The sequence below is a fragment of the Abramis brama genome, assembly GCF_963993115.1.
Source record: "Abramis brama genome assembly, chromosome: 4".
Classification (NCBI taxonomy): domain Eukaryota; kingdom Metazoa; phylum Chordata; class Actinopteri; order Cypriniformes; family Leuciscidae; genus Abramis; species Abramis brama.
The window spans coordinates 55532617-55560484 of NC_139966.1; the positions used below are offsets into that span (position 1 = coordinate 55532617).

The 27868-nt window shown below is 36.0% G+C and overlaps 1 protein-coding gene across 2 annotated transcripts in view; it reads left to right on the plus strand.

Annotated features, from left to right (window-relative positions):
* Positions 1–6024: 6024 nt before the first annotated feature.
* LOC311080930 (cytidine monophosphate-N-acetylneuraminic acid hydroxylase-like) overlaps positions 6025–27868 on the plus strand; it is a 42919-nt gene continuing 21075 nt past the window's right edge. Inside the window, exons 1-9 of one of the 2 annotated variants that reach the window (XM_084111176.1) lie at positions 6025–6142; positions 13402–13617; positions 14355–14446; positions 15258–15370; positions 22896–23086; positions 23196–23276; positions 24876–24942; positions 25030–25111; positions 25655–25792. In XM_084111176.1, coding sequence (XP_083967302.1) covers positions 13412–13617; positions 14355–14446; positions 15258–15370; positions 22896–23086; positions 23196–23276; positions 24876–24942; positions 25030–25111; positions 25655–25792 — 970 coding nt within the window. In that variant the 5' untranslated portion in view covers positions 6025–6142; positions 13402–13411. Of the gene's footprint in view, positions 6143–13351; positions 13618–14354; positions 14447–15257; positions 15371–22895; positions 23087–23195; positions 23277–24875; positions 24943–25029; positions 25112–25654; positions 25793–27868 lie in introns of both variants that reach the window. The other variant, XM_084111177.1, reaches the window with a different exon arrangement.

A 27868-nucleotide genomic window follows, 5' to 3' on the forward strand; every position in this document is an offset into this window, starting at 1 on the left:
AAAAATATTAAGCAGCACAACTGTTTCCAACATTGATCATAAATCAGCATATTAGAATGATTTCTGAAGGATCATAAGACACCAAAGACTGGAGTACTTGCTGATGAAAATTCAGCTTTGCATCACAAAAATAAATTACATTTTAAAGTATATTAAAAAAGAGAACCATTATTTTAAATTGTAATAATATTTCATAATATTACTGTTTTTTGTTGTTGTTGTTTTTTAACTGCAGGCTTGATGAGCATAAGAGACTTCTTTCAAAAACATTAAAAATAGTAATGTTTCCAAACTTTTGACTGGTACTGTATTTCAATTTCTTTTGTTTAATTTGTTCATTGCAAACAGCTGAAATTAAATTTTGCCAATAAACTTGATTTACTATGGGAGTTGCATAGCCTAATTTTTATTACAACTTTACTCACAACGTAACTAGATAATTTTTTGTTCAATTATCTACAGTGTTCTGCAATGACCTACCAAGTACTGTGAGAACCAAGTACCAGATTGCTGCTCTCTATACTCACTTAAAACAATTGCTGGAAATAAGCCGGGTCTCAAACAGAAACGAAACAGGGGGAACAGAGAGCAAAAAATAATAATAATTTACAGAAACTTGCTGCAAATACTCATACATTTATAAAAAATTTAAACAAAACAAAGCACTTTTATGATTTATTTTCTCACAAAATCTGTTGCTCCCATCAATGTTCAATAAAAAAAAAAAAAAAAAATCTGCAGTCATACACTATTGTGAAAAGCAAATTTTCTTAAGGTGCGCACCTTTACTGGCACGTGAAACAACAAATTTACTGAAACAGAAAGCTAGAAAGAATTGTTATCAGTGGAAAACTGCAGAGACAGTAAGTTGAGCTGTATGAGGCCATTTTATCTCTCAATGCACACTTCATTAAAGGTTTCAGAGAGAAATACTGTTATTTTACATTTTAATTAATATATTTTACTATCATTTCATGGTTTTTGTTTGACAGCCATTTTACAATTTTTATTTATTTCTTTGTTTATTACCATCACACACCTTCATTAAAGTGTTAAAGCATGCTCAAGATTGTAAATTAACCATTTACTTTGGAAGACAACGTAAAAAGTCTGTAAAAAAAACTGTATAAAACAGAAATTTTAATAATTCACTTTTTTGAAGAAATACAGTACAAAATTTTTATTAAATACACTTAAAGGTACACGCCGACTTTTGGGGACTTTAGCTTATTCACTGTATCCCTCAGAGTTAGATAAGTCCATATACCCTTCTCATCTCCGTGCGTGCCATAAAGGCGGGCATACACTGTGCGATTTTCGTCCGATTTTGAGCCAAATTCTGACTCATGCGACTCTTTTTCGGGTCGGGCCGATTTTCAGCTTTGTCGTGAGTCGTTTGTCGTGCAGTGCAGTATTTTTGGAGCCAAAAATAGAACTAATTGTTAAATAATTTTTTTCAGCATAGGTCATTCCTATGAGGTGTCCAGAACAACATACTAAAAATCCTAAGAAATCGTAGTTGAGGAAATATGTTAAATTCTCATCAATCCGAGATGTGTGCCAATAAGGCCAGGCAACAATACACCCCAATTGGGCTATTTTTTCCTTTACTCCTATCAAAATGAAACTTTACACAATGAAAGTCTACAAGAAAAGTAAAACATTTTGTATTAGAAGTTTCTTTGAAAATGAATTTCAATATGCAAATGAGCAATATACTAATACCCAAAATACACCCTAATGGACTTATTTTTTCCTTTACTCCTATCATAATCAAACCTCACACAGTGAAAGTATACATGAAAAGTAACATTTTTGTTCTACAAGTTTCTTTGAAAAATCTATTTTAAATATGCAAATGACCTCAACATTAGGCCTAATTGACTTATGGCCAAGAAACCATAAAGTCACAAGTAGAAAAAACAGGGGCCAAATAACTAACACATTCATGTCCATTCAGTAAGTTAACCTATGCATAAACACGATCAATTTGAAGTCACTTGCCACACTTACCTGGGTCACTTGCCACAAAAAGACTTATATTGACCTTAAGAATTGATTGCACAATCTTGCCTCCAGTTGCTTTCTAAATTCTTTTTCTTTTTTTTTCTTTTGCGAACAAGCCTTACCTAATGACATTCCCCCACAGATAACATCAGAAGAAAGTCAGAATAGCCATCTTAGTCATTAGTAACGTGGTGAGATTCAATTTTGGGCTGGTAGATTTACAAATGATTGGTATTGTTGGTAAGCTTACGAGATTACAGGCAGAAGTAATTCTTACCAACTAAACGATTCACTCTCACACATAAGACAGATGAAAAACCGGATAGACACACTTTCCAGACATTCTAGCTCTTTAAAATAATTTTGCCAGACACCAAAACTGCTTCTCTTTTTGTAGTTAGCAAGTATTTCAGACCAGGCGGGCCACACATCAGACTTCCACCGTTTGTAAAGTAGCTTTGCAGTGTTATGAGAACCTAGCAACAGCAATTTCTAGGTTAGTTAAAGAAAAACAAAAAACAAACAAAAATAAATGAAATAAAAAACACCACAACAAAAAAACCTCCCCTGTTGTTGCTATCTTTTCGTGGTGGGGAGGCTTGTGTGCCTCTGTGACCCTGAAGACTATACCGGTGGGGGTTATACCCCTGGCAGGTACTACCAAGCCAGGCAGTTTTCAGGTTAGAGGCCAGTCTAAAAGCAGCATTGCCATCACCCATTGGCAGTAGGATGATTGGATGAAGATTGGGCCGATGTATTTGTCATATGAATGGTGTTTCTGCCTATATGCAAATTAGGACATATTCAATAAGTGTGGCGCTCATGTGCATATTCAAACTCATTTCAAAAGAAACTTGTAATACAAAAAAAATTACTTTTCATGTATACTTTTACTATGTAAAGTTTTATTGTGGTAGGAGTAAAGGAAAAAAATGAAGCCTATTTGGTTGTATTTTGGGCATATTCGAATAGTGTATAGCTCATTTGCATATTCAAATTCATTTTCAAAGAAACATGTAATACAAAATTTTTTACTTTCATTGTGTAAAGTTTCATTTTGATAGGACTAAAGGAAAAAAATAGCCCAATTGGGGTGTATTGTTGCCTGGCCTTATTGGCACACATCTCGGATTGATGAGAATTTAACATATTTCCTCAACTAGGATTTATTAGGACTTTTAGTGAGTTGTTCTACACCTCATAGAAAACATCTAAGCTGCAAAAAAAATATTTTACAATTAGTCTAGTCTGTCATAAAACGCTACTTTGCCTGGACTACAGTGTTCGTGCAGTGTATGGGGGAAGAAACGAGAGGCGATTAACCTCTCCCGGCCGGCAATCGGATGGTCGGATGAATTTCTGGCATGTCAGATATTTTGGTCGCTCCTCGTGACTATATCGCACAGGTGAAGTAGAGCTACGAACCGATTGTCCTAAACTCAGTGTTTTTCCCTCACTGCGCCTGCGCGAAAACAGAAGTTTCATCTGCAGCAAAAAAAAAAAAAAAAAAAAACGAAAAAAGGGACATCTTTAAGTTCTGTAGTTCAAAGCTACAAATTACTGTTGCTTACCTCCAGTTCGTGTTGCAAAATGGATTAACCATTACCCACTTCTTCCAAGCCACCTGCGATGTACACTTTGCCTCTTTTATTAATTTGTTAAACAATGTTTTTGAAATAAAGCTGTTTTTAATTTGGATACATGATATCATCTTTAGGCGCAACCGGGCACGAGGGTTTATCGCGCTGACTCGCGCATATTTCACATGTATAGTGTGAGCAGTGAAGTCGCAGCTCGACGTTTGGAACGTATAGTGTGAGCACATAAATCCTGAGCTTTGGCTCTACATCGCATGCGATCAACTCGTTCAGTGTGAGTAGGTACCTTGCTGAAATCGCACATACATCGCACAGTGTATGCCCGCCGTAACTCTGTCTGACGCACCCACCGCTAGCCTAGCTTAGCACAAAGACTGGAGGTAAACGGCTCCAGCTAGCATACTGCTCCCAATAAGTGACAAAATAACGCCAACATTTTCCTATCTACATGTTGTGATTCGTATAGTCACAGCGTGTACAAATAACAAGGTCACATGAGACACAGCCATCTTCTAACCGTATACAAACTGGGAACCATATTCCCAGAAGGCAAAGCACTGCTACTTGGGCGGAGTGATTTGCTCACAGCACCTGAGAAGCCTCTTGATGAGCCTATGGTGGTGAGGAGCAGAGTTTTGTTGATGGAAGTAACAACGGTGCTTTTCAGGTGTTGTGCTAATCACTCCAGCATAATACACTCCAGTATAATCAGCAAGTATATATATTTTTTAATATATATCATATATTATGTTGTTCTATATATATCATATTACTCTGTTTATAAATGTTTTACTCCACATTTGTGCAGTTTTTTGAGGATTTATGATATATTTTACATTTATACAAATAAATAAAAATAAAAATAAAAATATATATATATATCTTTTTTAATAGGTTTTTATACAAATACAGCTTTTTATGGAAATTTCACTTTGCAAAAAACCCAAATTTCTCAATTTCATTTATGGGGATAACATGGATAATTTTACATGGTTTAGTGTAAAATTGTTGCCCATATTTTGGAAAATGTAGTTTAAAAGTAAAAAATTATCATTTTAGCCACTAGATGGCTATAGAGCTCCCCTATATGTTATTTGCTATTTGACTAACTGAAAGATATCTTTTCACAAGTTTTTCCAGATGGATTCATATCTAAATATTATGAAATCACAATTCTTACAATAAAAAATACTTTTTTGTCAAAGTTTAGCATTTTTTGTACTGATCCCCCCCCCCCCCCAATAATGTTACATTATGATTCATCAAACCTGAAAAAGATAAAAGTTGAGTTTTTAGAATTTATCATTTATTTCAATCTTCTTTTTTTCATATAATTGTACAAATGTAATTTACACTTCAGTTACTAACTGTAACAGAACAGATATGAACAGTTATATTATATACTGAGTACAAATACATGACATGAACATCAAAATGCAATGACTGAACTGAACAGCATAACAAATGAGCAAATAAAGCAGTAACTTTTGTCTCTTTCTTTCTCTCTCTCTCTCTCTCTCTCTCTGTGTGTGTGTGTATGTGTGTGTGTGATTGCTCACATTGTCGATGTGTCAGTGTCACTAAATTTATTTTTGTGGTGGTTACGCATTTTGGACTATTTTATGTGACTAATTATAAGAGAGCAGTTTTTATTGTCTCACAAATGTATTCCTCTGTGTGTGTGTTTACATGTGAGCATGATAATTTTGCATTATGAATGCTTTAAGCACTGTTAGAAGCGTGCCACTTAATTTCTGTCTGTGTGTTCTGCGTTGTTTCTGATTTTGATGATGAATTTTTTCCATTTTATATGAGTCACGTGTGACTTTTTTTTTTCTTCATAAAAACAGATCACCTTTTCGCTTGAGTTGGGACCGCGGTGCCTGGAGCAATAATTTATCTGCCGATCTCAGACTGTTTACTGGCTGGTGTGGAATAATAAGATCTGACAGACAGGAGATAGGATATTTGCTGAAACAAACCACCCTACTTCTACATGGCAGTTATTATGTAATTAATGGTAACTGATAAACTAGAAGGAATGGGTAGGCCTATCAGTGGAAAATTACAGACAGGGGCAGTAGAGCTGTATGAGGCCATTATATCTCTCAGCATCTTCTACTTTCAGTATATATAGTAACATAAATGTTTAATACTTAATTTGTATTAAAGTCTGTATTTAATGTAGCTTGATTTTGAAAAAAATTGACAAGAAACTGTACAGTATTAATGTAGCCTACAATATGTTTCTTAACTTGCTATACTCAATGAGCAATTTCTGTGCTCATGTCAGTGCAGTGACAAGAAATGCCATCTTTTCTGTCTTTTTGATGTTCAGGTTTGACGGGTTTTTTTTTTTTTTTTTTGTTGCATATACTCAAATTAAAAAGAGTCTCGCATGTGACGTGATGGTTGCGCCCTGTTCCTGAAACGCCCTGATAAAGACCTCGGACGTTCATTTTCTGCAGCACAAAGTCTCTCTAAACTGATAGAAGCCACTGACTCACATTGACAGCAGAATTCAAGACACTACAAAGGTAATGTTCCACCATATGTGTATATAAAAAAACTGTGCAATTATAAAAATCTTTTATTTGTTATAATTTGAAGACTATTTGAAAACTTTAGGCAAGAAATAACCAGCAAAACCATTGTTTTATTCATGCACTGGGCAATTTTGAGATTTTGCTTCCAACCTTTCAGACCAGTGGAAAGAAATCACCTAAAATACACTTTTAAGTGTTTATTTTATCACACTTTATGTATTTGTATCTGTAGATTTCAATTTCAATACCTTTAAATGCAGTGAGATTGAGTCAGAAATCTCCACTTTAGCAGCTTTACATTCACCAAACAGTTGTATTCCATATTCAGAAGGGCTTTAAAAAGGGATTTGTACATATATTATTTGCCATACATATATTTAAATTTATTCCTTAAAATATGGTGAAAATATATTTTTTCTGGCTGTTGACAGTATTTTATTATTTATAGAATGATAAAAACAGATATTTAAAATCGCCCCTGTAAAAATATTTAACTGTCTTTTTTTTTTAACCTTTTTTTGTTGTTTTTTTTTCTAGCTTTATCCAATGTTCAGATGTCTGTTTTGGAATTTTATGCAAATTATTTTGCTCAAATGTGGTTGTATTCTAATTTTAATACATTATAATTACTACATTATAAAAATTATTATTTTCTAATGTGGTAGAGCACCGAGGCTTAAAGACGGAGGTGGGTTGAGTATCCAAAAACTATACTAAAGTAAAAGTAGGCTACTTGATGAAATATTTACTCAAGTAAAAGTTATCATCTCTGTTAGACAATGCATTATAGTAAGACAATGTCAAAATAAAGAGAACGTGCGGAGTTTTGCGTTCAGGCATGTAAACGGATGCACTGTCTGACACCCGAAGGAGAAAGTGAGAACGGTCAGAACGGTTCACAGACAGTGCTCGCCTCGCGCTCATGACCGCTGATATCTGAACTCAAACCACGATCAACTGCACATGATCGCACATGCTCTCCAAAATGTAATCAAATGTATATTTCTGCAGGCGCATTTAAACTGCTGGTTGTCTTATTTAATGTACACATTAAGTTATATGTCCACAAACTGGTAATGTCATACTTTGTAGTAGTGATATCGTGTACTTTGCGTAATGATCTGTTTGTAAAATGTATTGCCTGTATGAAATGAAATCGCATGTAGCTGTACCTACCTGTGGAATCGTTCACATGATAAATTATGCTGACATGCATACGCAGATGTCCAACTAATAAAGAGATGAGCTGGCAAACAAATACGCTGCAGATTTGCTTTCAATTGACTGTATGTCTCCCACTTCATCCAATGCTCGTGATGTTCTTTAATTCCCGCTCAAGACGATTCAGTGCGTGCAGGGAACCAGGGCCGTGCACAGACATTTTGAGGGGCAGTGGCTTAAACCAAAAAAGGGGGCATTATAAGGAGTTTGAATGAGGCAGTATATCATCTTAATACAGAAAATTAAAAACAACTATTTTATATGGGCAATAAGATTACAATTAGGATTTAGTGCAAAATCAAGTTATGTTGTTATAATTACTCTTCCAATTAAATAATTAAATGTCAATGCCAGTTTAACTGTCTGATGCTCAGTGGGCTCTCACTCTCTGAGCTGCCTCATCCTATGGAAGTAGTATAGACATTTAATTTAATATTATGCACTTAAAGTATAAATTGAAATGATATACAGGTTACAACAGTTATAAAGTCACACCGGGGTAAAATGCGCATTTGACTTAATTCTCTTTTATACCACTCAATGGCACAAATTTTGCTCAGCACTTTTTTTCATAAACGCTTTTGATGATGGACTTGGAAATTTGGCTGATCATTGATTTGATCAAAGTTGATTTAATCTACTATTTTATATATATTTTTTAATGTTTTAGACTTACGTAGCAATTTAAATACAAAGATCTCAAGAATCTTGTTTCTGTATTTTTAAAATGAAAATTATGACAGATAGCCTATATTTATTGAACAAACATTTATTATTTAATTTATCAAAATAACTCCAAAATTGTTATAAACTTTACTAAAGTGATTGGTTTGAACAAGTATCAACTTAGACATTATTAAAAGCATATTAATTTAGTATTTTTATCAATACTGTGTGTCTTACCATGCTGGTTTTACCCCGTGTGTACCTCCTTGCCACCTCATACATTAATACGATTTTTAAACAAACCACCTTTCTGATTTATTTTCACACAAAATCTGTTGCTCCATAAATTTTCAAACATTGCTCTGCAATCATACACTGGGAGTAGTGAAAATTAGAATTCTTGTTCAATCAAATTATTTAACCTGATCTAATCTAATATAAATAACACTAATAAATAAATCACGAATAAATAAATAACATTTTCTGTTGTTTGCAGATTTTGTCGACAAAAAAACAATGCCTTCACAAAATTAGAAGAACACAGTGAGAAAGAGCAAAGACAAAGCCTATTCAACATGGCAAAAAATTGAATCAAAGTTCTAGAAAGCCAGAGGGTAAATCCTTATGTATAGAATATTTAGCAGACAGTTTTTCACACTTTAACTCCTGTAAATATATTTCCCATTATAATCAGTTGCCTTAGTTGATATAGTATCTATCTATAACATACATCATATTTATAATATTTTAATGAGACCATATTAACATTATACATAATAAAAAGGTAATATACTATATATTATCTAAATGTGTTCTAATCTAAATGAATAGTACCTTAGTATAGTAGGTTACAAGGTGGCTAACGGCACAAAACACATTTGCTTTTCTTCCAAGAACATGGATGTTGCACGAGTTGTAACTTGTTAGCACTATTTGAAGACCAGGAGCAAAACATTTTGCGACAGAAATACAAAAACATATTACCAAAATACTAATTTTGTGGATCGACTACTGTCTGTAATGTGGATTGTAATTTGTAATCGACCTGTGAATGGGACGAAATTCTATTCTGAAACTGTCGTCGGAGAGCGGGCACATGCTTGTCTACGAGTGACGCTGCGGAGCGAGCAGGAAAACACGGAGCGGATTAGCGGAATCAGTGGATCTTTAGCGGAGCGATAACATAACGTTTTTATGGGAATCTTCTGGAGGGTTAGGGAGGGGGGCGAGAGGGGCACCTCAGCTGATGAGGGCAGATGGGCAGTGGCTCTAGCCACCGGGCCACCCCCCTGTGCACGGCCCTGCAGGGAACTGAACTGGGCCCGGTTTCCCAAAGCGTTCTCATCTCTAAGTAGTTCTTAACCTGTTCCTTAACCTCTCTCTTAACCTTATGGCACGATTCCCGAAACGTTCGTTCGCTAAGTATATCTTCTGTAAGTCACACTTTCGTAAGGTTGGTCTGGACCACTCTTAGCTTTACCTTATCACTGTTGCAGGTCTATATGAATATAATTCTGAAGTTTTAATACACCCAGACAGTATTAAATTAGGCTAATTCAAGTGTTTTCATGCAAAGAATAAAATTGTCATTACACTGATTGTTGTTAGATTTTTAATTATATTATTATACAATATTATTAATTTAATTAAAACGCTCTTTTAAAGGCCAGTGAAAGCATAGGCTACTGTCAGTTAATATGGCAAGCCGTTTTAGCTTAAATTGTACCCAGCGTTACTCGTCGTAATTGCATTTTTACTAGTAAGAATTCAAATAGAGAGCTCTACAATTCAATTCTTACTAGTAGCAATTACAATTAGAGAGCTCTCTAATTCAATTATTACTAGTAAGAATTACAATTACAGAGCTCTACAAATGAATTTTTACTAGTCATATGTCTCCATTGACTTCCATTCATTTTTAATTACAGAGCTCTACAATTGAATTGTTACTAGTAAGAATGCAATTACAGAGCTCTCTAATTGAATTTTTACTAGTAAAAATACGAATTAAAGATATGTATAATTGCAGAGCTCAGTAATTGAATTAAAGAGCTCTGCAATTGCATTCTTACTAGTAACAACTGAATTAGAGAGCTCTCCAATTGGAATTGTTACTAGTAATAATAGGATTAGAGAGCTCTATGGCAAGCCGTTTTAGCTTAAATTGTACCCAGCGTTACTCATCGTAATTGCATTTTTACTAGTAAGAATTCAATTAGAGAGCTCTACAATTCAATTCTTACTAGTAGCAATTACAATTAGAGAGCTCTCTAATTCAATTATTACTAGTAAGAATTACAATTACAGAGCTCTCTAATTCAATTATTACTAGTAACAATTCCAATTAGAGAGCTCTACAAATGAATTTTTACTAGTCATATGTCTCCATTGACTTCCATTCATTTTTAATTAGAGACCTCTACAATTGAATTGTTACTAGAATGCAATTGCAGAGCTCTTTAATTCAATTCGTACTAGTAACAATTTAAATAGAGAGCTCTATGGCAAGCCGTTTTAACTTTTATTCATTTCCAGGATATGAATTGTTGATATCAAGAATTACATTTTTGATATCAACAATTACATTTTTTTATATCAAAAATGTAATTGTTGATATCAACAATTTAATTTTTGATATCAACAATTGAATTCTTGATATCTGTAATTATATTTTCACTAGTGAAATCTCACCATAGGCTGCCATTCAAAATCAATTGTTGATATCAAGAATTGATTTCTTACTAGTAGAAATATAATTTTTGATATCAATAATTACATTGTTACTAGTAAAAATGGTAATTACTGATATCAATAATTCAATTGTCACTAGTTGAAATATATATTATTGATATCAACAATTGAATTGCTACTAGTAAAAATTTTCATTTTGATATCTGAAAATGTATTTCTGATATCAATATTATTTCAGATATCTAAAATGTCTTTCTTACTAGTAACAATCACATTCATGATATCACTAGTGAAAATGGAATTATTGATATCAAAAATGGACATTTTTACAAGTAGCAATTCAAATGGTGATATCAAGAATAGACATTTCAACTAGTGACAGTTTAATTCTTGATATCAAAAATAAAGGTTTTTACTAGTAAGAATTGTATTTCTGATATGTAAAACTGGAATTTTAACTAGTAAGAAATCAATTCTTGATATCAACAATTGATTTTGAATGGCAGCCTATGGTGACATTTCACTAGTGAAAATACAATTACAGATATCAACAATTATAGTTTTTACTAGTTGAAATTGAATTGTTGATATCAAGAATTATCATTTTAACTAGTGGAAATGTAATTTCTGATATCAAAAATGACCATTGTTACTAGTAGAAATCGAATTCCTGATATCAATAACTATCATTTTAACTAGTGAAAATGTAGTTGTTGATATCAAGGATTCATATCCTGCGAATGATTAAAAGTCAAAACGGCTTGCCTATTGCCATTCCCAGGATATAAATTGTTAATATCAAGAATGATAGTTTTTACTAGTTGAAATTCATTTGTTAATATCAAGAATTATAGTTTTTACTAGTTAAAATTCAATTGTTGATATCAAGAATAAACATTTTTACTAGTTGAAATGTAATTCCTGATATCAAAAATTGCCATTGTTACTAGTAGAAACATTATTCCTGATATCAAGAATGATCATTTTAACTAGTGAAAATTGAATTGTTGATATCAAGGATTCATATCCTGGAAATGAATAAAAGTTAAAACGGCTTGCCATAAGAGATTCAAAATTCACGGTTTAAATCCTTTTTGATCACTGCCAAGCACTGTACGCAAGATGTAAACTTTTATTACTGAAATGCTGGAAAGTATTTACAAGAACAATATTTCATCGCAGCTCCACCTCAGCGAACAAAAATGGGAAAGAGAAGAAGGCACGTCAATTTTTGAAAAGGTTATTGTGGCAGCAATATATGATACAATTTTAAAATATGTAGGCTAGGCTATTATAGGCTATTATAGTTTGGATTATTTTTTATAATATCCAATAATCATAATAAATTGCAATTTCAACTATTTCTGAAGTGCTTCATTTATAAAGATCACCGCTTTCTCACATAAACAGCCCCTGCACGAGAGAATAATTGATTCTCGAGCCATCGATATCAAACAATTCAGCAGCATCACCACGGACAGCGCCGGGTAACGTCGCACGTAAGAAGGTATATCTTAAGCAGCTTCCTAAGGTATGGTTCGGGGAACACACTTAGGAACATAAACAACTTTGGTAAGATATATCTTTCGAGCTTTCTTAGCGTGCTAAGAGTGAGCGTTATCGGGAAACCGGGCCCAAATCATTTAAACTGATTCGCGAACCAAATTACACAGTTTTGCAAAATAGTCTTTGAACGGAATGGACTCTAAAGAGTGATTCATTTGTGAATGGGGCATCGCTCCAAAAGAGACAGCGCGCTTGGAATTAACTACACATTTCTTAACGTGTAGGCTATGTATTGCATTAAAATAAAGCGATCATAACGAGAGTCTTTTTTCTTTTTCTTTTTCTTTTTTTTTAAATGTAGGCTACTCGAGTTAAAATAAAAGTAGCCTACCCACATTTAAATGGTTTACATTTGATTTAAATTAAATCTACTCTTAAAAATACAAATGTTACCAAAAATGATTTGTGTAGTTCGTTATAACCACATCTGCTAAATAAATATAGAAATGATACCTACTCATGAAATGAACTCATCCACCCTGGAATCTCACCCGGTGACTTTTTACTAATTCATTTCCCCCAAGGACAACACCGATTCGGCGAACTGGAAATGATACAAAAAATGATGTAAGACAACACCTAGAAACCAGTAATTAACTACAAAAAATTATAAATATGCAAGCAAGTCAAGTCAAAATCAAGGATACTTTTAAAAAGTAATTTTTCAAGATACTTTAAAACGTTTGCAGCATGATAAATACGCTATATAAAATTGTGGTTTTGAGTGGGAAAAAAAGAAGATGATATATGTCACATAGGCCTAAGTCTCAATATTACTTTCAGAAATAGGCTAATGTAAAATACCGGTAAATAAAGCGAAATGATGAACATAAAAGATAAACATAGCTATTTTAGTTCCCCTCACTCCACAACAACTACTTTAAATTTAACAGGCCTATTCAGAACAGAACAAGAAAGTCTAGTTGATTATACTTAATTTATGGCAGCAACTCAACACAAGTTTTTGAGTTTAAATTTTGTCAACAAACAATACATTATGATCAACAATCTTCTCCTGAGCTTGAAACTGAATCTGAACTTGTAATACTTCTTAAGACCTTATTGTAAAAGATCTGCCAATGAACTGATGAACCGCTCATCTCTAGCTGGAGCACGATGACATCTCAGGTCTCAAAGACGGTCCTGCGACTGCAGGCTGAGGACGTCCAGGCACTGAAAGAGGGAATTAACTTCAAGAAAAACCCAGAGGATGGCAAATGTTACATCATTTACAAAGTCAAAGACAAACTACGAGCGTGTCGAAACCAGTGCAAACACCAGGGTGGACTCTTCATTAAAGACATGGAGGACATGGATGGCAGGTGAGTGAACCTAAACTCATTTAAACACAAATAATAAGAGATAAGAAGAAGAAGAAGAACACATAAGAAGGAATTTGCTGGGAAAAAATCAATTTGTGCAATAACTGTGACAAACAACAATTGTTGTGCAATAACTGGTGTGAAATAATTGTTTATTTGTGCAATAATTGTTTATGAAAGGAACATAATGATGCTGAAAATTCGGCTTTGCCATCACAGGAATAAATTACATTTGAAAATATACTAAAATAGAAAACAATTCTTTAAATTGTAATAATAATTCACAATTTTACTGTTATTTTTTTATCAAATAAATGCATTATTGTTATACGTGTTGAGTTTGTGCATTCATGAGAGTTTATTTTTAACCTGTTTTTCTGTTCACGTCTGAATTTCTTTGATAATCTTAGTTCAGTTCGCCTCCGTTCTCTCCGTTTCTGTTGTGTTCAGTTCTGTTCAGGTGTGTAATTAGCCCTCTCTTGTTTTCTGTCTATTTAAACCCTGTGTTTCTTTCAGTTCATTGTCAGCTACGTCATGTTAAGTTGGTTGTTCTGTTCCTGTGATTCTTTTTTTTTGTGAAGATTTGAGTTGATTTCTAAATAAAGACTGCTGCGCTTAGATCCTGTTTCATCTCTTCCGCAACCAACACTGACACAAATATAGTGCAGGAAGATTTACAATTCAACACTGTAGAAGTATATAAAAGGAATCACTGTGCTTGTGTATTTGTGTAACAGCACAGTGCGCTGCACTAAACACTACTGGAAACTTAACGTGGCCACCATGGAGTACGTCAACCCTCCAGACAGCTTCATGCAAGATGAACTCGGTAAAATCATTATTATTTAAAACTGCTACTGGAGAAATGGAATCTTTCCATTCCACAAAAGGGTCTTTATAGTGGAAAAGGTCTTTTAGATTTTTAGGAAAAGGTTCTTTTGTTCACTGAATGGTTCTTTAAAGACATCGCTTTGAAAACCCCCCTTTGGAACCTTTATTTTTAAGAGTTTATAAACATTTGATATCATTTTAATTCCCACTAATAATTTTTAACAACTTAATACTGATAGGTGTGTATATATATACTGTATACACACACATATAAAATATACATAGATGTATATTATTTGTATATTTGTTGGAAGCGAATGTTCTAAGAACATTTTTCTAGCGTTTCCATTAAGTAATAAAAACATTATTTCTGAAAGTTCTCTTTTTCTTGGTTATGCGAACGTTAAAGAAACATTCCATTTTATAATTTTGCAAACATTATGGAAATTACTCTTTTGAATGTTCTCTGATAGTTCTGAAACAAGTAGCAACATAGACAAACTATAAACATTTCCATGAACGATGTGTAATTAAGGTTTTTGTGATAGCATGTTAAGTACATTGTGGAAAACCAGATCACTCTGACTGAATGTTCTAGCCTTCCTGGAAGAATGTTTGTTCATAACTTGCCAGAACGTTAGTCAAATTTCTGATAAAGTTTCCTGTTGGGAACTGTTATCATCTTATTGCATTTGTTTTGTTTGTTTGTTTGTTTGTTTGTTTGTTTGTTTGTGTGTTTGTGTGTGTGTGTGTGTGTGTGTGTGTGTGTGTGTGTGTGCGCGTGCGTGTGTGTGTGTGTGTGTGTGTAGAGGCAGTGCTGTCAGACACTGACGGTAGTTTAGAGCTGGTTGAGTTGAATCCTCCAGACCCCTGGACCGCAGAGCCGAGAGAAGCACAAGAGCTACAGGCCGGAGAGATCACGGTAAATCACACTCATTAATGATCCGCGCTGGCCAGAACATTCAGAAGTTCAGAAGAACATTAATTTCGGTTTTGAATCAGTATAATGGATCCGTGCGTTTGGCCTTAAAGTGATAGTTCGCCCAAAAATGATATTTAAGCCATGATTTACTCACCCTCAAGCCGTTCGAGATGCATATGTCAATCTTTTTTCAGACGAACACATTTTCAGTTATTTTAGAAAATGTCTTAGACCTTTCAGTGGTTATAATGTGAAGCAATGGGGTCCAGCTGATTCAAGTCGCAAAATGTGCATGCATCCTTCACAAAAATAATCCATCCGGCTCCAGGGGGATAAACGAAGGCCTTCTGAGGGTAATCCGTGCGGTTTTGTCGTAAAAATATACATATTTAAAACTTTATAAACGAAAATAACTGGCTTCCGGTGGCGGTCGGCGCGCGTTCATGGAGATGGTTGCTGGCAAATGACGTAGGACGTACCGTAGGAAGCGTCGTGACGTAGAACGAGCGTGACAGCGCAGCCAGAGAGCAGAGCAAAACAAAACTCTACGTTCGCTCTACGTCACGACGTCATTCATCTCCATGAACGCGCGCCGACGAACTATCCCTTTAAAGTGATAGCAGCCTAATAAACCTGCTGCATTAAGCCCCGTTCACACCGCCAGCGACACGCAGCGACAAAGCGACATGATCCCATTTATTTCAATGGAGCGCTGGTGACTTCCGGCGACACGAGCGACAGTGACCGTTGGCGATAGAATGTGGGCGTGTCAAGCGACGCAAGACATGCAACAAAAGTTCAGAAATTTCAACTTTATGCAAATGAGAAGCGACCAATAGGAAAGAAGACTTTCAGTGGAGCTCAGCTCACGTCACCGTCTCGAGTGCAGGCAAGACAGAAGAGTTCGAGGGCGATTTCACTGTTTTATATGATTTGACTGTAACCACATACATGGATATAATAAAATGATGCATGGAAAAGAAACTGACGACAGTCTCAGTGAGTTTAATTCACACATTTAGTACGAGTGTTGTAATTTTATGATGCAAGTTTAGCACTGCTGCATTTTACAGTTTCTCCTGCATTATGTTGACTATAGGGACAAGAAAATTCGAATGACGTTTTAGTAATTTATGACAGTATGAGTTAATCTGTTGATTGATCGATCGTTAATCCAGTAGGCTAAATGATTTAATCCACTGAACACTGCTGTAGTAATATAAAAACACTCTCCCAACAGCATACTGTTTCTTTTGAGCCTAACTCCTAGTCAAATTAAAATGATATAGTTGTATATATCACTTGTGATGGTATTTTGTATAGATATGGCCAGACGTGCAGTCTACCAGTCACATTAGAGCGACAGCACTACGAACGCCCACAAGCTACTTCACACTACAGAGACAAAGTCGCTGGCGGTGTGAACGGGGCTTCAATGTGAATAAAAAAAAGAGAAAATAACTCACTGCTTTTGACTGCATAACTTTTCTTTAGCCTCAATAAGAATACATTTATACTTAATTCATACAGTGAAGACTATGCAATATTTTGATTATTAAATTTCTGTGCTAATTCAAACTGCATGTTAAATAAACCTATTGTAGGCCTAAGTCTGCTCACATCCACACCCAGAGAACACTGTGTCCAGTTCAATAAACTTCTATATATTCTGTAGCTTTTATTTGCCAAAGGATCAGTCAAAATTATCTTTCAAAATTAAGTTTTGTAGATTATGTTGATGACATAGAAGATGACGTAGGAGCTCTGGAAAAGTTAGAGAGCACAGGTGCGGAAATAAGACACATGTGAATGTTGATAATAAAGAGTTCTACACGAGGTGTCAGTAAGTTTGTATACACATATTTACATGGAGTCAGAAGTTAGCCTAAAGTGACGATGGCACAAGGACTTCGCAAGATTGACCCCCTCGTCTTTGACGAGAACATCGCGGACAATTGGACTAAGTTTAAGCGCGAATGGCGCATATACAGCAACGCCGGTCTTTCAGCAGCAACCGAAAAAGTGCAAGCATACACATTTCTCAACCTCGCTGGTCCCTATGCCCAAGATAAATATGACACTTTTCACTTTCGAGGAGGAGGAAGATCCAGAGGATTCAAAAGTACTGGTAAAGAAATTTGAAGAAATCTGCCTGCCTGTAAAGAATGTAATTATGGACAGACATGCATTTAATACAACGAACCAGACGCCGCACGAAACAATCCAGTCCTACGTTGCAACGTTAAAAGCACTAGCCAGAAAATGCGAATTTGGCACGTTGCACAACGAACTGATTAGAGATCGATTGGTATGTGGCATTCACAATGACAACATCCGCACACAGCTGCTGAAAAAACAAACAAACAAAACTTTAAACTCAGCTATTGAAATATGCATGTTACATGAGCAGTCTGAAAAAGGAAACAAAGAAATAAAAAAAGAGCAGGTACCAAAGAGCTAAAGAGGGAAAGTGAAGTTTGTGCAGTGCAATATTTTACGTGTTCTAACTGTGGTGGCCAGCACTTATCTGACCGCAGCAGCTTTCCAGCCTTCAACAAGCGCTGTAATGCGTGTGGGAAATGGAACCACTTCTCTAAATGCTGCAGATCGAGCAAAACACGCATCTACAGAACAGATCAGAACAAGGTTCATCTCAGTCAAACAGAGCACCCCACACGATACGCAGAGGAGGACAGACACATAGAATTAGTGAACTAGATGCACAAATTGCATATGAACCAGCAGATCTGTTCTACTGTGAAAGTGTAGAGGTGCCAGCTGATAAGGGAGAGATATTTACCATCCTATCCACTTCCAACACAGGGAAGCAACTTGAGGTGAAGATTGACACTGGAGCCCGGTGCAATGTACTGTCCAGAGGTGTTCTCCAGCACATCGACCCATGCGCTTATGTCGACCACAGTCATGTAGTCAACCTTGTGGCCTTTGGCGGTCAGATCATAAGGACTCTAGGTGTCACTAATGTATACTTCACATGCGGGACACTACAGTTCCATGTTGTCGACAATGATGTAAAACCTCTATTGGGCCTCAGAGACAGCATCAAGTTAGGCTTTGTGCAACTTGGCCCGAATGTGCATGATCTCCAACAAGGGGACCCTGAGCTCACAGAGTATAAAGATCTCTTTGACTGCAGCACCATAGGCAAACTACCGGTAATGTATCACATGCGCTTGGACCCAGTGGTGTAGTCTACGTGATACGCAGGTATACGCCGTATACCCACTAGAAAAGGCCAAGGATTTCCGTATACCCACTTAAAAAATCGTGAGGATGCGTAACAACTTCGTTTTGTGTCAGAACTTTCACTTTCATTCATAAATTCACCCCGTCTGTGTTTGCGAAGCGACACCGAATCGCGGAATCCAGTCACAAATGGAGCTTGCTAAGCAGAACGTCACCGAATTTGGCTATTTTTGAATGAATAAATCAAAAGTAGGGCTGTACAATGAATCAAATCTCGATATGGACTAGTGTCTGTGAATATTAAAGTTAAAACAGACTGCAATTGTTCTACGCGTCTCTGGGAATGAATGAGCGCTCAATGTGTGCTCCACTACACACACACACACACACACACACTGAAGCACGCGTGATCACGCTCGTGGTGTTTTCAGCATTTCACTGTATTGAGACATGAGCTACTACATGTGCACTTCATCGCAGAGCTGCTATGAGAGTCACTTCACGAGAATTTCACCATTTCATTTGATAAAAGTCATTCATTCGTTTCATATACAAACACATAGAAACTGTAATGTCTTTACGACAACCTGTCAAAATAAAAGTTCGGTATAACTTGAAGAAATTATAACAGAAATATATTACTATTGCACAGTAGAGTATACTTCAAGTAGGCCTAATAATAATAATAATAGTTTATTAAAACACACAGAAACTCAAATGTCTACAACCCACCAAAATAAAAGTGCGGTCTAACTCAAAGAAATTAAAAAGAAGTAAAAATGAATTTTAAAATAATAATAATAATAAAATCTATTAAAACGTTATTTTAAGGGAATATCACACAAGTTTTCATACATGTTTTAATTTAAAGAGTAGCCTAAACTTGCCAAAACAGTAACACCATTTTTTTTTTCAAAAACACCATTTCTAAAAGTAAATTTGTATTTGTGCCTATAATGTTTCTTTTTTTCTTTTTTTTTTGTCAACTGATAAAACCTGTGCTTCAGGGACCATATTCATATAACATCTAAGGCTAAATGTAGCTCTTAACTGGCTGAGTTAGATGGTGATTAACACTAAACAGTAGAAAATCAGTCCAGTCTCCACAGCTGTAAATGGCTGTTAAAGTCTTGTGTTGCTTATAATAAATTGACATGTTGATAACACCTAATATTTCATAATGCTCTCAATTACATGTCGATGCATACTGTATGCATTAGTGATGGTCTGGGATGGGTGAGTTGGGGGGGGGGTATATTACAGTATACTCACTACAAAAACTAGACTACACCACTGGTAACAACTTCGTTTTGTGTCAGAACTTTCACACTTTCATTCATAAATTCACCCCGTCAGCCGTCAGTGTTTGCGAAGCGACACCGAATCGCGGAATCCAGTCACAAATGGAGCTTGCTAAGCAGAACGTCATCACGGAATTTGGCTATTTTTGAATGAATAAATCAAAAGTTGGGATATGATATGGACTAGTGTCTGTGAATATTAAAGTTAAGGAATGAGCGCTCAATGTGTGCTCCACTACGCACGCACGCACACACACACTGAAGCACGCGTGACTCACGCTCGTGGTGTTTTCAGCGTTTCACTGTATTGAGACATGATGTAGGATAGGATACACATGTGCACTTTCATCGCAGAGCTGCTATGAGAGTCACTGCACGAGAATTTCACCATTTAATTTGACAAAACTATCGTCATTCATTCGTTTCATATAGCCTACACATAGAAACTGCAATGTCTTCAAAACAACCTGTCAAAATAAAAGTTCGGTATAACTTGAAGAAATTATAACAGAAATATATTACTATTGCACAGTAGAGTATACTTCAAGTAGGCCTAATAATAATAATAGTTTATTAAAACACACAGAAACTCAAATGTCTACAACCCACCAAAATAAAAGTTTGGTCTAACTCAAAGAAATTAGAAAGAAATTGTACAGTAAAATTAATAAAATTTTAAAATTAAAAATGAATAATAATAATAAAATCTATTAAAACGTTATTTTAAGGGAATATCACACAAGTTTTCATACATGTTATAATTTAAACAGTAAACTTGCCAAAACAATAACACCTTTTTTTTTTCTTTTTTTTTTTTTAAACACCATTTCTAAAAGTAAATTTGTATTTGTGCCTATAATGTTTCATTATTTATTTATATTACAGTATACTCACTACAAAAAACTAGACTACACCACTGCTTGGACCCCTCTGTGCACCCTACAATATGTGCTCCCAGACGAGTGCCATTGGCAATGAAGGACAAAATTATCAATGAACTCAACAGAATGACTGAACTGGGTGTCATTAAGTCAGTTCAGGAGCCCACTGAGTGGGTCTCGTCTATGGTAGCTGCACGTAAAAAAGACGTGTATTGACCCTGTCCACCTCAACAAGGCCCTCCTCAGGCCACATCATCCCATGAAAACAGTGGAGCAGGTGATCGCTGACATGCCAGGAGCCAAGGTGTTCAGCATCCTTGATGCTAAGTGTGGGTTCTGGCAGGTGCCACTCAGTGAGGAATCATCAAAGCTGACAACCTTCATGACCCCAGAGGGCCGATATGCCTTCCTGCGCATGCCCTATGGGATATCCACGGGTAGTGAAGTCTTCCAAAGATGTATGGAGCAGCTCTTTGAAGGACAACCATGTGCGATCGTCGTTGACGACATCCTCGTCTGGGGCAGCACAAGAGAAGAGCATGACCAGCGCCTCCGCCAGGTCATGGACAGAATACGTGCCGTAAACCTTAAGCTTAACCCTAACAAGTGCCGTTTTCGGGTGTCTGAGGTGTCGTATGTGGGTCACTTTCTAACTGAGAGACCGTATTGTTTCGAGCTTGAAATACATATTTAAATTAATCGTAATACTGAATGATTATCTCTTGCTCCTCCGCGGAAATATATATTGCTCTCGCTCTACCCGCGATTGGTTGTTCAGTGTCGACGTCACTCTTTTATGTGCACACGCGCGTAAAGCCTGAGTTGACAGAGAAAGTTGATGAGCTGCATCATGGTACCAATAAAGCCTGATTGCATCGGTTTGGTTTTGTCAACTCAAAACTAATCCTGTAACCCCAAGTTTGTTCAGCTACCTTCATGGTACAGGCCCCTGAGTTCTACAAGAGGTGTCAGTAAGTTTGTATACACATATTTACAAGTTTGTATCACGGTTAGGGTTCTGTCTGGTTTATGTTCATTGTTTGAATACTTTCACCTGTCACCTCGTTAGTTTCCTCACGTGATTCATCTCGTTGGTCTTGTCAGCGGTGTCTTGTTAACTCCCGTGTGTATTTAAGCTGTGTTTAGTTCTGTCAGTAGTCTGTCATCCGTTGCGTATCGTAGGTTGTTCTGTTATCCCTGAGTTTGTTCAAATAAAACACTGCTGCAAATTAATGATGGGAATTTCGGATAATTTTACTGACTCTCTTTTTTCGAGTCATTTCGTTCATTCAAGTGGCTTTAAATGTTGTACTTTTAACAGCCAAATTCCCCGAACACATCCACCAACGCAATCCTGATTATATTCTGAATTAAGAAATCATTATAATGCAGTTCAAAATAATTTACATGGAACATAAATTACTTTACCTTCCGAGTCTTTCGTTCATTTGTCACGTGACAGACGCAATGAACGGATCATCCGTTCATGAATGACCCATCATCACTACTGCAAATTAGATCCTGCATCCTTCTCTGCTTCAACCTGCGTGTGACCGTTTGCTAGCAACCTGTAGTATTCTCAAATATAACAAAATAACGAAAAGTAAATAAATGCCAAAGGAAAACTCATGCTGATAGCATTCACAATTTTGGGGTTTTGAAAGAAATTAATATAGGCTACTGTTATTCAGCTTGGGTGCATTAAATTGACAAAAGTGTCAGTAAAGACATTTATAACGTTACAAAATTACAAAAAAGTCATAATTTCCACAAAAATATGAAGGAGCACTACTGTTTTCAACATTGATAATAATCAGAAATGTTTCTTGATCATCAAATCATCATATTAAAATGATTTCTGCAGAATCATGTGACACTGAAGACTGGAGTAATGATGCTGAAAATTCAGCTTTGATCACAGGAATAAATTCCATTTTACAATTACAATAGAAAACAGCTATTTTAAATTGGAAGTGAAGTTCGCCGTGACAAACTGTTTTATCACAATGCTAGCAAGTTTTATCTTGTTGTTAGCATGTGTTCAGCATTATTTGGCCATTTGGTAACATGTTTTACTACATTGTTGACATGAAACACATTCATTCCATAAATACTCTCTGTGTGTGTTTGTTTCAGCTGACGTACATCACGCACGCGTGTATGGAGCTTAAAGCGGGGAACAAGACGATGATGTTTGACCCGTGGCTCACTGGACCAGCGTTTGCGAGAGGCTGGTGGCTCATTCATGAACCTCCGTCTGATGCCATGGACAGACTCAGTCGGGCAGATCTCATTTACATCAGCCACATGCATTCAGATCACCTGAGGTTACAGTCTGATCAACCACAACACTTCAACTGCACATATTCCTTATATTAAATTATATTATATTATGCAAAAAAACAAACATTTAAAATCTAACTTTGCATCTATCAGCTACCCAACTTTGCGACGTCTTTCCAAAAAGCGTCCAGATATTCCCATTTATGTCGGAGACACTTCACGGCCGGTGTTCTGGTGAGACTGATCGACTTCATACACTTTTAAAAATAAACATTGATGGTTCCAAGAAGAATCTTTAACATCAATGGAATTTTTCCATTCCACAAAAAGTTCTTTAATGGTGGAAAATGGTTCTTTTAAGAACTATTCACTGAAAGGTTATTTTATGGCAAAAGACCCCTTTTCGAATCTTTATTTTTAAGAGTCATTTTAATTGCAGCTAATACTTTTGAAGCATAAAAATGACAAACATAAATTTTCATCAGCTAAACCCCTTTGAACTAAAATATTTTCTTGAAGTAGCATCTGATATTTTAAGTTACTATTTCTTTAGCAATTTAACAGCACATTTGCATACTTCTAGTTTCTTTGTGTTTTGGTTCTGAGTTCCCTGTGCTTATTAGTTTCTATAGTTCCTAATTTGCGCACCTGTTCTGCTTTCTGTTGATTACTTAGTCTGTGCATTTAAGCCTTCGGTTAATTCAGCTCTTTGTTCAGTCTTGTTTATGTTTATTGTCTGTGGTTGTGTTTCCGCTCTCCTCTGATTTGTAATTATTGTATTATTGTAGTCCTGCGCTTCATTGCAGCCACTCACCTGTAACAAAAATAATGTTTTATATTTTTATGATTTAACTCTTATTATAATAAATAAGACAAAATATATTACTTCTATAACTTTTTACACTTGTATTTTTTGAAGTACTTTCACTGCAGTAATCTGCTGAGATTCTGCTTTAGAAAGAGACCAAAGCATTCATGAATTACAACCATTTAATGGGATAGTTCACCCAAAAATGAAAATTCTGTCATTAATTACTCACCCTCAAGACTTTCGTTCATCTTCGAAACACAAATGAAGATCTTTTTGATGAAATCTGAAAGCTTTCTGTCCCTCCATTGACAGCTACGCAACTACCAGTTTCAAGCCCCAGAAAGATAATAAAGACATAAAGTAATTCATGTGACTCCAGTGGTTTAACCTCAATTTTATGAAGCGACGCGAGTGCTTTGTTTGCGTAAAAAACATAATTTACCACTTTATTTACAATATGTTAATGTTCAACGTCCGCCCTCACGTCAACACAACATGCATACATCGTGGTGCTCTCATGAACCCGCGTTGGAGATTCATATTTTGCAAATAAAGTGGTAAATACTTTTTTTTTGCACAAACAAAGCACTATCCCTTTAAGAACCGATCTATGTTCAAACGTGACAGTTCAGAGGTTTTCAATTTAACATTTTTATGATTTAACTATTAATTTTGGTAACACTTTAGATTAGGGTCCAATTCTCTCTATGAACTAGTTGCTTATTAGCATGCATATTATATTGGCTGTTTATTAGTACTTATAAAGCACATATTATATGCCTTATTCTGAATGACCATATTCTTCATCCCTTAATCCACCCAATACCTAAAGTTAACAACTACCGAACTATTACTAAGCAGTAATTAGGCGTTTATTGAGGCAAAAGTCGTAGTTAATAGTGAGAATTGGACCCTAAACTAAAGTGTGACCTTAGTTTTTAATCAACTCCTGTTTGGGAAACCCTGCTGATCCAGAGACCATCTGACTTGCAGATAAACAGTTTGTTTGTGTTTTGTTGCAGGTATCTGGAGAAAAGTGGAGTGAATTTAACAAACATTAACGTGGTGCCGTTCGGTGTATGGCAGAATGTAAGTGATACGGTGGGCTTTTTTTCCCTTTTGCTCTTTTTCACGTGTTCTACTTTTTCTGATCTCGGCTTTTGAATCATTTGAAAGGTCGATGATCACCTGAGATTTATGATTCTGATGGACGGAGTTCATCCTGAGATGGACACCTGCTTGATCGTGGAGTATAAAGGTATTTTGCTGCTCATTCAGACTGATTTTTCATGTTTATCCCTGTAAAGCTGCTTTGAAACAATTGTGTTGACTTGATGTGACCATTATATGTTCTTCCTATGTTTGAGGAAGAGCTTATATGTTACTAATTATCTTAAGTATGAAAAATAAGTAACAAATTAACTATAAGAATAATATGAGACGAACAGAGCGAGGTCATATAAAGAGTTTCGGTTGTATTCTTCTCCCTTTATCTATACCATGTAATGTAAAGTACACACAGGTCACATGAAGTCAACATGCATAAAAACTGTCATTAGGGAAAAGTTCAAGTGTAGATAAACCACCAACAGTTTCTTCCGTTCAAGGGTGTGAAAGTGTCACCCTGCATAAATATGTAAAGATAATGTTGAAATTGTTTCATGTAAATAAAAATGATGAATCACCTACAAACAGATTATCTTCAACAGATAGTATTTCTCCTTAATAAAGCGGCTAAAGCCCCTCAGAAATGCACAACATTGCTAATAGGTTGGATAAACTCTAAAAAACACCTTCCAAGGTCACATGATCCTGAATACGGTGGACTGCACCAGACCAAACAATGGACGTCTTCCTCACGGTGTTGACGTGATGATGAGCGACTTCGCTGGCGGCGCCTCCGGTTTCCCCATGACCTTCCACGGCGGCAAGTACACTGGTGAGTTACACACCAAAGTCCCTTTAGGGCGAGCCATTTCACTCGGCGGCCATCTTTGAAACGCTATTTCAGTCATGCAAGTACAGCTCCTATCTCTCTTTGGGGAAACAGTAACTTTTCCAAATTACGAATACATTTCGTAATTTCATATATTTGAAATCACCAATTCAATCTGACAACATCTGTCTCATGCCATTTTGTTTCTAAATGCTCAAATCATGACAAAAAAATGCATATTTTAAGTGGAGTGGCTGGTCTCCACTAGACCAGCCAATGCACATGTGCAATCATAAGCACGCTTCTCAAAACACTGACCGTTTTTATAGCAACTGGAGCTTTCTAACGGCAGGCTGCAGTGATGCGATGACTTTCCAATCCAACTTTATTTGTAAAGCACATTTAAAACAACCAAGGTTGACCAAAGCGCTGGACATTGACATGATTTCGGACAGATTATAAACACATCAGTAACAAAAAAACCTAACATTTAAAACAAGGGACAAACTAGAAAATAAAAATGCAGAAATACAACTCTCAAGCAGGTTTAAAGGCCAATGAATAAAAATGAGTTTTAAGTCGTGATTTAAAAATGTGAAGGCTGGGGGCCAATCTGACACGTAAAGGCAAATCATTCCACAGCCTTGGGGCCACGACTGAAAATGCTCGATCTCCCCTATTTTTGAGCCACGTTCTAGGGACAAAGAGTAGCTGGTCAGCAGACCTTAATGATCTCAGAGGAGCGTGCGGCTTCAGTAGTTCAGAGGTATAAGCTGGGGCTTGACCATAAAGAGATTTAAAAACAAACAACAGAATCTTAAAATGTATTCTAAAGCAAACCGGTAGCCAATGAAGGGAAGCAAGAACAGGCGTAATGTGATCTCGTTTACGAGTTCCGGTCAGGAGTCGAGCGGCAGCATTTTGAACCATTTGTAATCTGGAGAGGGAGGCCTGGTTAATACCTACATATAAAGCATTACAATAATCCAGGCGAGTTGTCATACAAGCATGAATAACCCTCTCAAAATCAGTGAAAGATAAAAATGGCTTCAGTTTGGTAAGCAGCCTAAGTTGAAAGAAACTAGCTTTTACAACGGAATTTATCTGCTTCTCTAGTTGAAAATCACTATCCATCTTAACACCAAGGTTAGTTACTATGGACTAGTTACCAAAGGGTGTCAGGGGACCCAGGTCCAACTGGGAGGCACCAGTAGAACTGCTGGGTCTAAATATCATGACTTCGGTTTTACTTTAATTAAAATGTAAAAAGTTTAAAGCCATCCAGGCTTTGATGTCATTAAAACAATCTAATAGTTGTGGTGGATTTTTAATTAATAAAATAGTAAACTGTATATCAAACTAATATTAACTCTAACATCTAACCTTACTTCCCTTTTTAGGCCTAATAAAACTAACACTTTGAAACACAATGTACTAAAACGTTCTGTCCTGTGTTTTTGAATGTTGTGTTGCCACACCCCTTTGACTTTGGTTGTGTGTGTGTAAAAATAACAAATATGGGAAATTAAACTAGGTTAGAACCTTGTGATTAACAATGAAGTAATCATTAAAACAAAGTTTGCTTTGGCTAGTAACAGAAGGGTTTGCATATGAAGAACCAATCAAATTCATATAATTTTGCCATACCTCCCTATTCTGTAAAAACTGTTGTATTCGTGTTAGCTGGTGGGATTCTCAATGGAATTTGTCTGAGATCTTCCGGCCTTGCTTCTTCTTGGGAGATGCTCTGGAGAACTGCTCTGAGATCCCCCAGCCGTGATTAAAGCATTTAAAGGACATTTGCTGAAGTCTGTTTGTCACTAGTTAGGGGAACAAGTATTAGCACCCAGCCGACGTCGATGTGTAGACGCGCTAGAGTATAAATATTACAGGAAGTAGTTAGGTCTAGGGAAAAATCTACCACATAGCCTTTTTAGGGAATTATCACCCTTACTTTTTATAGGCAAGTAAACCTGTGAATCATCTGCATAAAAATGGAAACTGACGTTATGCTTCTTTAAGAGAGAGATAAGAACACTGTGGTCGACAGTATCGAATGCTGCTGTGAGATCTAAAAGC